General features: G+C 42.5%; 1 protein-coding gene across 1 annotated transcript in view; it reads left to right on the forward strand.

Moving 5' to 3' along the window:
• The window catches only part of LOC144733493 (enteropeptidase-like), a 39620-nt gene extending 28075 nt beyond the window's left edge, over positions 1-11545 (forward strand). The window contains exons 16-23 of the mRNA XM_078615420.1: positions 1247-1428; positions 2892-3039; positions 5151-5323; positions 6585-6638; positions 7410-7587; positions 8548-8822; positions 9566-9711; positions 10139-11545. Coding sequence (XP_078471546.1) covers positions 1247-1428; positions 2892-3039; positions 5151-5323; positions 6585-6638; positions 7410-7587; positions 8548-8822; positions 9566-9711; positions 10139-10297 — 1315 coding nt within the window. The 3' untranslated portion in view covers positions 10298-11545. The remainder of the gene's footprint in view (positions 1-1246; positions 1429-2891; positions 3040-5150; positions 5324-6584; positions 6639-7409; positions 7588-8547; positions 8823-9565; positions 9712-10138) is intronic.
• Positions 11546-13112: the final 1567 nt, after the last annotated feature.

Consider the following 13112-nt stretch of genomic DNA (forward strand, 5'->3'; position numbering starts at 1 on the left):
AAGGAGATGAGAAAGGCGAGATGAGGTTGAGCAAGGCAATGGAGACATGTAATGACTTAGTGTGAGTTATTTGAAAAGAGAGAGAGAGAGGGAATGGACGTGAAGCCAGTGGAGTTGGAGTAGGAGAGGCCAAGTGCTGAAAATTAAAGGGCAGTGAAAATAACTTCATGCAGAATCATTTTAAATTTGTTGGAGTGGAGTGAGGGCAGAGGCAGGGAGACCAAGAAGCAGAGAACTGCAGGAGTCCCGATGGTTGAAGATCAGAGGAGGAACCAGGAGTTTGGCGGCAGGTTGAGAGGACCGATTGTCCTGTTGTTGAACAGAAGAAAGCGGTAGATTGCTAAATAGTAGCGGAGATGTGGGTAGAGAAAGTGAGAAAGGAGTCAAAGGTGACACTTCGGTGGAGGGCAGAGGAAGCAGGAGTGTGAGTGAGAGGAGGGAAGGAGATGGTTGGGATGTGAGGAGAAGTGCGAGAGGCCGGAAATATAATTTTTGATGCGTTGGATTGAGAGAGGAAAATGCTAAAACATTCGTATGACAATAAGAACACTATGTAAAGGGAAAATATAATGAAAAAGCCAGAATATAAAAAAAATCTAAAAGAAAATTAGAGCCAGAGAGCTTACTCTGGGCTGCATATTAGCTTTTTGTTTTCGGTCTCTTCAGCTGTTTTGATCTTTTACGCTAATTGCAAACTCTGATTAGCCTGGTTGGCTACGTACGGTGCAAAATCAGTTCAATACACATACATTACATGCCACTATATCTGCTTAAGTTAATATTTGTTCTTTGTCCTTCGATCCACCCATGAATAGCGATCCACAAATTGGCCACCACTGCTGTTAACACTTTAAAAGCAGTGTATATGAGCAAACCTTAATAATTGGCTCCTGTAGGCAGCATCCATAAGAGGTTTTTTTGGGTTAGATCGCGTAAATATAATGGCGTCGTTAAACCTGGCACCGCCCGACACAGTCAATTATTAAGGTTTGTCACGTAAACGAAACATGCCAGTTTCTTACTAGTACGGCATAATTCGAGTACGACGTTTCTCCAGTAATTACAACTAGCATCATCAAGTGACAGCCAGATTTGCGACACATATTAATGACACATTTATATTTACGCGATCTAACCGAAATACCTATTATGGATAATATTGGTCGCGAAAGCCTACATTTTAAACAGTATACAGCATAATTGTTAGTAATAACACGAATGTTAACTTCACCTGTTTCTTTCCCAGAATTGAACAAAATTATGACTATGTGACGGTGTACGATGGACCTTCAAGAGATTACCCCCAATTGGGTAGATTTACTGGCTTCACTATGCCCCAAGCCCTGATTTCATCTGGAAGCAACTTGTATGTCACATTCACGTCTGACGGCATCGTCGTATTAACAGGGTTCAGTGCAGATTATGAGAGTAAGTGCAACTTCAGCGTTTCAGTGGCCGTACGTCCTCGTGTTGTTTACCTGTTTAACATTTTTACACCTACACAACTGTTCACCGAGGACATTGATTTGAGACGTGTAAGTGAATCGATACGTTTTGGGAATTGGGAGAATAGTGCGAGAAATGCAGTGAGATAAGTGAAGACAGATAGCCAGTAGAGATAAAGGAGTAGAAGTCAACAAAATAATGAGATGTAGTGAAATTAAATACATATTTTCTTCGATATTTAAGATGATAGAAGAGAGACCAGCTTGAGCAAAGTATTAAGATTAGCAAAATAGTTAGATAAGAGAGAGAAATGTCATACCTACTACCCTTTCGTGATCCTGAAGCACCCTCTATAATGCTCACTCAATACTCAACCCTTGCACGCCCCTGCAATCTGAATTATTCTATTTTGTCACTGTTTTCTTTTTACTATTTTAAGCACCTTGAGTGACAGCTCCCGATCAATATGAAATAAGACAGGTGGAGTAAGATGAGAGAATATATATACGTTTTAGAAGACGTGTAACAGAAATAATTAACATCTATTCAGAAGGGCGCTATGAAAGAGATGGGAGAGATGTACAGTAGTCAGTTCTCTTATAACGCCGCGTGTTTTCATAACGCAAATTGGATATAACGTGATTGAGTGAACAGAACTACGTCGCGTGAGTAGGAATTGGCGTAGCATCACACAAGGTGGGATGCTGCTGGATGAGTCTAGATGCTACCCACGTTTTCTTTGGTACGCAACTACTATAGCATTCTAGAACAGACCGTAGAATCATTATGAATGCATATCGCAAAAAAAATTTACTTGGTAAAATAACTGCCATTGTGTACCGCCCGGGTATATAAAAAAAAATAAACGCCTGGTTATGAAAAGTGGACACCACATGGCTCAGAAGACAGAGCCCTGAGCTGACACTAATGAGATCCTCAGTGGGAATCCAGGCAGCCGGCCATGATGCAGCCGGGTTCCCAGGTGTAGTGAGTTGGTGGTCTCAGCCCAGTCGCCGATGATCAAACACCAAAGCCATCACATTCAATTTTACGTTGCACTCCGGTTTGGCTTTGATAATTTTGTATTATTTGGGCAGGTAGGGAAATGCTTCACCCTCTAGTTTCGAAATTTGAAAATTGATGTGTGTCGCAAACGTAGTTCTCTGACAGCTGCTTCTGCAGACTGCTATTGAATATTGAAGACTTTAAAATGGATTCATCTCCATAAGGCAACGCTAATCGCACAATGAGGATATCAGGGGGGAAATAATATAAAGAAAATATCTACTGTATTCATGTGCGTACCATACATCATACCGTACGTTATATAGGCAGTCAAATTCAGTATATACTGAGCATTTAACAAATATGTATTGTAGATCGATGTCTGCATTCAATGACTGATGTCTCAATGTCATCTCTATGAACTGTAATCCTTTTGACAGGCATTGATCGGTGTTCATTGAGTTTGCAAGGCGACTCTGGCAGAATAAACAGCTTTTATGACCTGGGCTACGCAACAAATATGCTCTGCACTGTGGACATTACAGTTCCTAATGGCTATTTTGTCAAGCTGCAATTTAACTACTTCAAGTGAGTAACACACAATTTTACACTGATATATTTACATTAATAATATTTATTTTTAAATGCCTGATTCCTGTAGAGTTACATACCACACGTTCGACAAATTGTGAAACTCTACAAGTTGCACAACATTTATTCTGCCCGATTCACCCTGACAGTTTTATTTTGGCTCGATTCCCACCATTCAGACTGGGTCAAGCCCTATCCTACGAACAACAGCAAAAAACACTGTGCATTCCATTAACATCCAGGGGAGTTTGAAGCAGAATGGAGGTGCGTGCGTTATCAGCAGCACGCTCGTTCCCTCGGTGGACACACCAATCGAGCTCCGTGGTGTTAACACCCACGGAGCTGTATAGCTATTTTTCAGAAGCGACTGGGCCTCAAATTATAACTCAACGAAGTGGCTTATCAATTGGAAATTGAGAGCAGCCAAATACTCTGAACACGTTGATTCTAAAATGTGGAGGGAAAAACTGGAGCACCCGGAAAAAAATCCACACGACCACGGCGAGAACATGCAAACTCGAAATATATAGGTGTGAGGGTTGGGATTGAACCCACGACTTCCATGAATACCAGGCGAGTGAGTTCAAGGAAGTTAACATCTCGCCACCGTGACGCCACAGTATTTGGCTGCTATAAATGTCCCCATGATAAGCCACTTCTTTGAGCTTTCATGTTTGGCCAGGGCGTTTCTGAAAAATAACGATATAGCTCAATGGGCCTTACTTGGTCAAATAAAAAATAGTTTAGTTTAATGTGGGGAGTGATGGCACAGTGCTTTGTGCATCACACTCTAAACCCTGCGATGTATTTATGATTCCTGGCGACAGCACAGGTGAGTGTGCTAAGACTGCCAGGAGAAGACGGTATAGAAATGGGTTCTTGAATCTGCGTGGACATTTGAGTGTAATTAGTTCAAAGTGTTGCCTGTTGGTACTGGAGTGCCACAGTGGCGAAATGTGAACTACCTCACCTGGTATACATAAGCACATGGGTTCGATCTCAACCCTGATGCCTGCTGTATATTTGGAGTTTGCACGTTCTCCCTGTGGTCGCGTGGATTTTTCTCCATATCCCCCAGTTTTTCCCTGCACATTGAGAAACATGCGTTTAAGATGATTTGGCTACTATAAATTTCCACATAAGCCACTTCATTGGGCTATCATTTGTGGCCAAGTTGCTTCTGAAAAAGAGCTGCAGAGCTCAGTGGGCCTTATGTGGCAAAACAAAAAATATTTTTTTTAAATAGTTTCTTCCCGCATGTGAAACAAGCTTCAAAACGAGTCCTAGAAGTAAGTGTGGCTTTCTCAGGAACACTTCCCGTTCTGCATTTCTTCATCTTCCTCATCGTCTTCATCAGCAGCGGAACCGAAATTAGCATTAGGAACAGCAATATGGTCATCATTATCATCATCATATGCAGCATAAGCACCCTTTAATCATCATCATTACCTATTTATCATCATAATCCAATTAATTTGCATTATTGTTATTATTATGTCATAATTTTCCATCACAACCACCGTCAAAATTATGTTCACGTTCGATCATAATTTACATTGTTTGCCATAGATAGGCGCTCGCAGTAGACAAAAGTGAATTTCAACCACGGCCTAAATTCCACCCACAGCGTTGAACATTGCCCTCCCACCGCTCGTTAGAGCAAGGAACTACCACGTCACTTTACACCCACCCCTCGAAATCACCCCAAAGACAAATTACAAACATCCCCCCATATAGCCTTAACAGACTGTCGGGGCAAGTGCTGTTAGCGATCACCTATGAAGGCCAGCACAGCACACGAGGGGGTGGGTGGCCAACCCCACACCCGGCCGCCTTTGTCTCCCCAGTGGCGATGCTTACAAATCACACGAGGTACTAATTTAAGGCTGAGTCAACCTATGGGAGGCCCAGGACCGGTTCAGCACGCTAACCCGTTACACTACCGTTCCCCACACATACGGATGGGGAGCACTTCCACGTTACGTCTTAACTTTTCTACAGGCCCAAAGTTACGGCACTCGCCATTTCATTTATTTATTATTAACCGTTCCTGACCAAAACAAACCGCTGTTTACACGGTTTGTCTCTTACCTCTCACCCCAAAAAAGGCTACCGGGGAGCGAGCTGTGTGGCAACAGCTCCCTGACCGTGTACGACGGCGGTGCCCAGCAGCGGGGACATTCACTGGGCAGATTCTGCGGCCAATCTCTGCCGCCGGGCGTGCGCTCCCTCTCCAACAACGTGACGCTCATGTTTCAAGTCTCGGACAACTTCATGCAAGGTATCCTTGTTTTGTACGCGTGTGTGTACGTGCGTAGGTACGCATTCTGAAAATGTTTCACAGCCGGCCGATGCTGATGGGAGGCGCCGGGTCTAAGGAGAGTTTGCAGGAACGTTTGCAGCGTGTTGATGGCAGATGCTCACTTTGTTTAGAGGGCAAACACAGACTCCAGACCATCTCTTTTGACCCATACTGGAGCAATAATTCTTGGGTATTACCTTTATGAAATGGAAAATAAAATTGTATTCCCATTAAAATGTGTTTGAACTTCTTCTCACACGAGCTTATCCTAACCCTAAACTGCCTGATCTCATTTTGCACTGTCAGCTGCCTCCCATCCATTGTGATGCGGTGTCACCACCCATACGTTGTGGGAGAGATGATATATATACACCACCATGATATATATACACCACCACATGTGGCCAGCCCATTAACTGTGTTGCACCACCCATTCACACCCCTCAATGTTTCAATTGTCATGGTGGAGTGCCCCAAGATTATTGTCACTGCCATAGCGGTGTGGCTCATTTTACCTCTTTTTTTTCCATTTCCCCCTCTCTTTTTTGTTGCAATATTTTACCCTGACGGTGTCTTATTATCCTGTACGCGATATTGTTGCTATGAAGGGCACCATACTTCAATAGGGATTATCGTTGGTACAGCTATTTGAATACACACAATGAACAGGAAGGACAAGATTAAAGTGCTCGCATAATGGCATAATGCACATGCATAATGTACGTTGACTCATTAATCTCCCCCCCCCCCCACTTTGCTCAAGAGCGCAGAAGTATGGTCACCACATCCATGCCTCTATATAAGAAACGAAACAGGTGGATTTCTCCACAAATATGTCTGTCGCCTGATGAAGCTAGTTGTAATTACTGGCGAAACGTCGTACTCAGATTATAAATGTTGTGGCTTGGCTCTCCAACATACCAGTGTGCTGTACTATTGACGAATTGGCATGTTCTGTTTACGTGACAACCCTTACTAGTTGGCTGTGTCGGGTGGTGGCAGGTTTTAACGACACATTTATATATTTTAATATATTTACACGATCTAACCCAAAAAAGCTCTTATGGATGATATTGGTCGCGAAAGCCTACGTGTTCATCTCGGTTATAACTGTTTTAGGTTTTTGCACTGTATGCGATATTGTTGCTTCTTTCTAAGACATCGGACTCAGTTATAGCTGTGTTACGTTTTGTATTGTACGCAATATTCACGTGAAATGTTTTCTCATTTCCTGTTTCAGAATATGGCTTCAGTTTGGAGTTCTACAAAGTTGACCCACTACCAGCCAGCAGAGGTATTGATTAATGCTTAATTTATCGGTTTACAGTATATACTGACCATCCTTTGGTTCATTCGCTTCTTGTAGAAATTCCGTGAGTAATACAAAAATGGGTACATTATAAATTTACGACAGTAATTGTAAGTTCGAAATGTCATTTCATGATCTACTATTGTTTTGCAAAATATAGTGCCTAGTGTAAAACTGTAAGCAAAATCGTTGTGCATTAGAGACATCTTCATCTAGCAATGAATAAACCATGGTTGATAAATATTAAAATGATAGATGAATCTATGAAGATGACAAACAATGATGATGACATTCTCTGGTCTGACACTGGTGAGACGAGACCCTAAAGAAGGCTGTCTCTGGTACAAGCAATGGACAGGAAGTACAAGATCAATGGGCTCGCATAATGCGCACGCATAATGTACGTTGATTCATTAATCCCCCCCCCCCCCCACCTTGGACAAGTAGAACGCACAAGTGTTGTCATCACATCTACACCTCTATATAAGGAACGAAACAGGTGGACTTATCCTCAAATCTGGCTGCTGTCTAATGAAGCTAGTTGTAATTACTGGGAAAAAATTGTACTCAGATTGTAAATGTTGTGGCTTGGCTCTCCAACACACCGGTGTGCTGAGCTAGTGACGAATTGGCATGTTCTGTTTACCTGACAACCTTTACTAGTTGGCTGTGTCGGGTTTAACGACACGTATATTTACGCGATCTAACCCAAAAAAACCTGTATTGTAATAGTAATTGTGTTTTGTTGTTTTTCAGAATGTGGCTGGATCCCTGTAGCAGAACGCAGAGTGAACAACCGGATCGTGGGAGGCTACGAAGCAAGGCTCGGAGAATGGCCCTGGCAAGCGAGCCTGCACAACTTCAACAGACTAACCTGTGGGGGCTCCCTCCTCAATGACCGCTGGGTTGTGAGTGCTGCTCATTGCTTCAATAGGTGAGCGTTGATGTTGCTTCACATGTCTTGTTAACACTTTACTCCGAGCTATAAATGGTCTGATATGTGCATTGTCCTGGTGCTGTTCGCCTTTTGATGTTCTCTGGTCTGACATTGGTAAGGCTAGGCCCTAAGGAAGGCTGTCTTTGGTGTAGGCCAATCGATTTCAAAGACAATGCATATATTATTATCAGAGCAAGTATGTTTGCATGTACACCACAAGTACGTGTGATTAATACAAACTTGATTCCTTGTTAAAGGTCTTTAAACATCTTAACACCTGTTTTATTGCCAGAAAAGTTAAAACCTATTTTTATTTGTTATACTTTAAAAGGATGCATTGTGTTAAATGCTACACACACAGCAGAAAAGTTTGATAATCACAACTTGCAGCCCTTTGTCAGATCGCTTTTGGGATGAAGGCCTTCACATGCCGTGTTGGTCTTGGGGTATTGTTCGACCATACCTCACCACACTGGTCACGAATAACGTTATCTGTGATTCGGAATCAAACTTGGGGAATTAAAACGTGGGTCAACAGGTTCATAAGTGCAGTGTGCTAACCAATGAACCACCGCTCCTCCCAATCGCACAATGAATCACAACACCATTAGAAGATATTTTTGTATAACTTTATTGCAGAAAGAGGCATGAATATAAGTGGAAGAGGCATTAAGCATCTCAGATTTTTTTCACATTCAGGTTGATTTTTCGTAGTGCACTTGCAATCGTGATGCGTGCCGGCGCCGCAGTCCAAATTTGCTTACTTGTAAAACTGACCCACACCAATTACTCAGTTGAGATTATCCAAAGCAGCAGTCATCACCCTTACCGAAACAACTTGGCAGGACCCTCCTGAAAAAGTCCTGAGACTTAATGAGGCTTACCTTGGAAAAAAAAATCTATAATGCCCTGTGGTATTTGATGCTGACTGTGGTGTCTGTGTATTTACCCCCCTAGTAACAACCCAAACACCTGGACGGTATACCTGGGCCTGCACTCTCAGAACGATCTCAGCGCTTCAACTGTCGTGGCCAGAAGCGTCAACAGAATCTTCATCCACGAACGCTACAACGGAAGCAGCCATGACTATGACATTGCTCTCATGGAGCTGTCAGAACGTGTTTCCTTCACCGATTACATACAACCAGTTTGCCTCCCACCTCGCTTTCAGAAGTTTCCCTACCCAGGGAAATCATGCTTCATTTCTGGTTGGGGAACCCTTTTTGAAGGTGGTAAGTCCATAGGTGAAATATTCCAAACCTGGGAAAACACGTGGTTTCAGAAGATTTTTTGACCACGAAATAGAGCATAGTTTGAGAGATTATTTAGTATCCATATCTCAGTGTCTATGGTGTAAGAACAAAGAAACCACAGTATTGTCATGTTTTGAGCCTCCACACTACCCGATTCATATTCTAATAAAATCGATCTTCTCATAGAAAGCAGTGCCCTTCTGTTTAAACTCAGGATTACAACCCTTGAGTTGTTTACGTTGTGTTCAATGTAGCACTTCTAATGTACAGCAGATACAACTATTTTAAAAAAATCCATTGTTATGACCACGATTCAAGGCATGTATCGTGATATTAATTTATGAATCGGTGCAATGTTATTTTCCGACGGCACAAGTTCAACATAATCGATAGTTGAACATTATTTTATTTTGGGGGAATGTTTGTATAATGAAAAACAAATATAATATACACATCTCTTCTACTGAATAATTCATTTGATTTAATGGAGGCCCAAATCTTTGTTAGGAAACTAGTTTTTTGTAAAAATCCATTGGAATGATGGCAGTAGGGTAGCAGAGCTCTCTGGTGCTCGAGGAATATCTGAAATAGGCATTAAGCTGATATACAGGTGCTATGTTGTTATCATTTAAATGTACCACGGTCTAAGTCTTGATGAAATATAGTACTTTAACAAGCAGAAAGGGTACACGGTTTCCAACACGATTTCTTGTACTTAACAGGCTACACACCCGACCGGCTTCAGGAGGCTTCAGTAGAGATCTTCAAGACATGCATCACTCCAGGGCCGCAAGCCTACAGCCCATCTCTAATCACCAACAGGATGCTGTGTGCAGGGTACCTCGAAGGAGGGGTGGACACCTGCCAGGTGAGCTGCGATAACAACCAACAAGACGCAACTCTATTGCCTAAAAACCATCTGGAGCACATGACGACTATGGGCCCAATTATGTTCCACCAGGGGAACTTGGAAAGCAAACTTCTCCAGTCAATTCACATACACATTTTGGTGCCAATTTACTGGAAGGAGTGTGGGTGGACCAACATCAACTGGAGCTTCAACAACAATGTCCTCATTCAGGATCCCAGTCCCATTGAACATTTCAAGATCTCCTCAGCTGTACTGCTCTTTGCACTAAACATTTAAACCTAATTATCGGGCCTTTTGACATCCCCTCTTTGGTATCATGACATGCCATTGCTTATACTGGATCACTGTAATCATCGCTCCATTAAGCCTCCTTGTTTGTCAGTCAACTTCTAACATTGGTGTTGTGTGTGTGTGTCTGTTGCAGGGAGACTCTGGGGGTCCCTTGGTTTGCCAGGACTCAAACGGCCGCTGGTACCTCTCTGGAATCACCAGCTGGGGCTATGGCTGTGCACGGGCTTACCAGCCAGGTGTTTACAGCAGGGTCACCAAATTCTTGGACTGGATTCACCAGAACATGCAGTAGTCTCTTATACCGTCCTGCACCGACAATACTATAGATCATGGATATTAATGATGGGAACTGTAAATCAAAATAATTAATGCAAGCAATCAATATGTAAAAAAATACTCATTGTAAATTGTTGTTAAAATGTTCATTTATATCGCTGAATACTGTATTTTAACTGCACCAGAATGTAACAAGGTTTGCAAGTCAATAGATGAACAAAGGTTTTGGGTCACATCAGACAACTCTGATAGTTTTAACATGGTATTTTGGTTTTGCAACACCTGTAATGGAGCCTGGCAGAGAAAAAAATGCATATGATGTGAAAACCACTTGACTAAGGTGGAAAGGTGATTGTTGGCATTGGCAGGAGATGAATAAAAAACTTTCTATTTTTCAATGTTGCTTAATTCTTTCAACATTGACACAATGGACAATTCATGGACTGTCTAAACTATTTGGCCCAACCTGATTATACGTGACAGCAAAATTAAGTGCTGTCTAAACTATGTACGATGCATTTATTTGTTATATTTTGACCTGTGCCATCAACTCGCGTCTCTTGTAAATTAATTGTAATGGCTGTTGAGCAGTAGGGGTACTCAGAGGCGATCTATATATCTTCTAGGGGACCATTGCAATGATCGGCGCATCCAGACGAGATGATGCGTTCCACAGGGAGATTGTCCTTCATTGAGGTTGTCTAAGAGTGTGTCCGTGGCAAGGTTGTCGGTGATTTACCTTCACCTTCCCTGGTCAACACAGCCCATGAGTTTGTGAGTTTTAGTTTAATAACTCCATAAAAACAATACTGGTTTTGCACAAGGAGGCTGAAAAAAAAGTTTGTGATGCAATTCGCTTGTTACATGTAAAGTTGCCTGAGACACCTCTGTGTAAATGGCCTGATATGAAAACCGTTATCATAGTGTGCGTAAAAAAACTATGGGAAAATGTTATGAAGAAAATACGTCATGGATATATATATACAAAAATGAACATTTTAACAGTGTTTTTGTGGTATTCCAAAAATAATTGCATATTTGATTGGGTAAGATGGTTTACTAGTTGGGGTGGAAAATGGCAATAATCCTTCATAATGTGAAAGACTGAAGGCTGCTCTCATGAAATTTTAACTTTCTTTTAAAAAATTGATTCACACGAAGTGACACTATTTGCCACAAAAACCCGTAATATGTCTAAAGCATTTGGAAATCGATGCATGCTTAATAGTAATCTGGTGAATAAAGATTTGAAATCTGTAAAGTATGACATGTGTGTGCCAGGGTGACTTTTGGTCAGATCTTGAGATTAGGGATCTTATAAAAAGTTATTCGACTTTCTATCAAAACCTCCGCCGCAGGGGCCGATCTTGACATTGCTGGCACAAGTCATCAACAAGTCCAATCAGTTCCAAATGGTTTTGTGCCACATCAGTCCATCTCTTTTCGAGCCTGTGCCACACCTGTTGAGACCCAACTAGTCAAACAGAAGCTGATTAGGCATGCGGTAGATGTGCATGCAGGATATATGACCCAGACAACTCAGCCCTCACTTGACAAAGGGGCTCACTGATGATGGGAATGCATCCAGATCTTTGAAGGATCTGTGAGCTCACACAATCGTCTGGTTAAACCTAGAATAGATTGTAGGCAGACTAGCATGAATGTTTTAAACCGGCACAGATGATCCATTCGAGGGCTCCACATTTCGCAAGCATAGAGTAGTGACGACATAACTGTGGTGGAGAAAACCCAGAGCTTTGAAGTGATAGACCAGTATGCTTCCACACAGCGTTACGCAGATAATGAAAAGATACTGCCGCTCGAGTGATTCGGATTGAGACATGGGCTCCCAATACAGGAGCTAGTCATAATCGCACTACCCAGGTATGGAGCATTTTATGAAATAAAATACCCAGGCAGGTGCTTTGTGTTTGTGAGGCTGATGGTAAGGCATCATCTATTCGTAGCGAGCACCTACTAAGGCCGTAAGTGTCCACAAGGGGGTGTTGGGTGGCCAGCACCACGCCGATCCACCTTTGTCTCCGCAGTCGCGATGCTTACCACACCAGGTACTCAGTTGAGGCTGAGTTGACCTTGAAGAGGCCCAAGATCGGTTCAGATAATTCCTTTGATAGTGCATTGTATTTGACCTGTACGCCTTTTGGCGTCCTCTGGTCGAGCACCAATTGGGTCGAGACTCAAAAGAAAGCCGTCCCTGGTGTGGACCAATCAGTTTCAAGGACAATGCAGATATTATCATAGTATGATTTTTGTTTAGCATTTTGACTGCAAGTATTGTGGTTAATGTAAAAAGGTTTCAGTTTTGCTGCCAGAAAAAAGGGGAAAACCCCTATTATTATATTTTGGTACTGGCAAAGGAGGTCTAATGATGTAGATTCTTGCCCCGAGCCCTCATTACTTTGATAGTGCATTGTCTATGAGCTGTACGCCTTTTGGTGTCCTCTGTTCGAGCACCAATTGGGTCCAGGCTCAAAAGAAAGCCGTCCCTGGTGTGGACCAATCAGTTTCAAGGACAATGCATATATTATACTGGTAGGAACGAAGTGGATCAGACCACCAATAGATTAATGTGTCCGTCCGTCCGTCCGTCCGTCCGTGTATCAACATCGCCCCCTACTGCAAACACTTGGCATGACCCTGTCCGACAAGATGGCTGCCCGCTCCCCCTGCGATCTGTCAACTAAACAAGATGGCCGTCGCTTCCGGCGCCTCACGGCGAAACTTTAAACTTCGCTTCAAATTTACTTTACTGAAACGCAGCACGTTTTTTTAAAAAATTTATTCACTGAAACGCAGCACGTTTTTTAACA

The sequence above is a fragment of the Lampetra planeri genome, chromosome 47 (genome assembly GCF_965212315.1).
Source record: "Lampetra planeri chromosome 47, kcLamPlan1.2.h2, whole genome shotgun sequence".
NCBI lineage: Eukaryota > Metazoa > Chordata > Hyperoartia > Petromyzontiformes > Petromyzontidae > Lampetra > Lampetra planeri.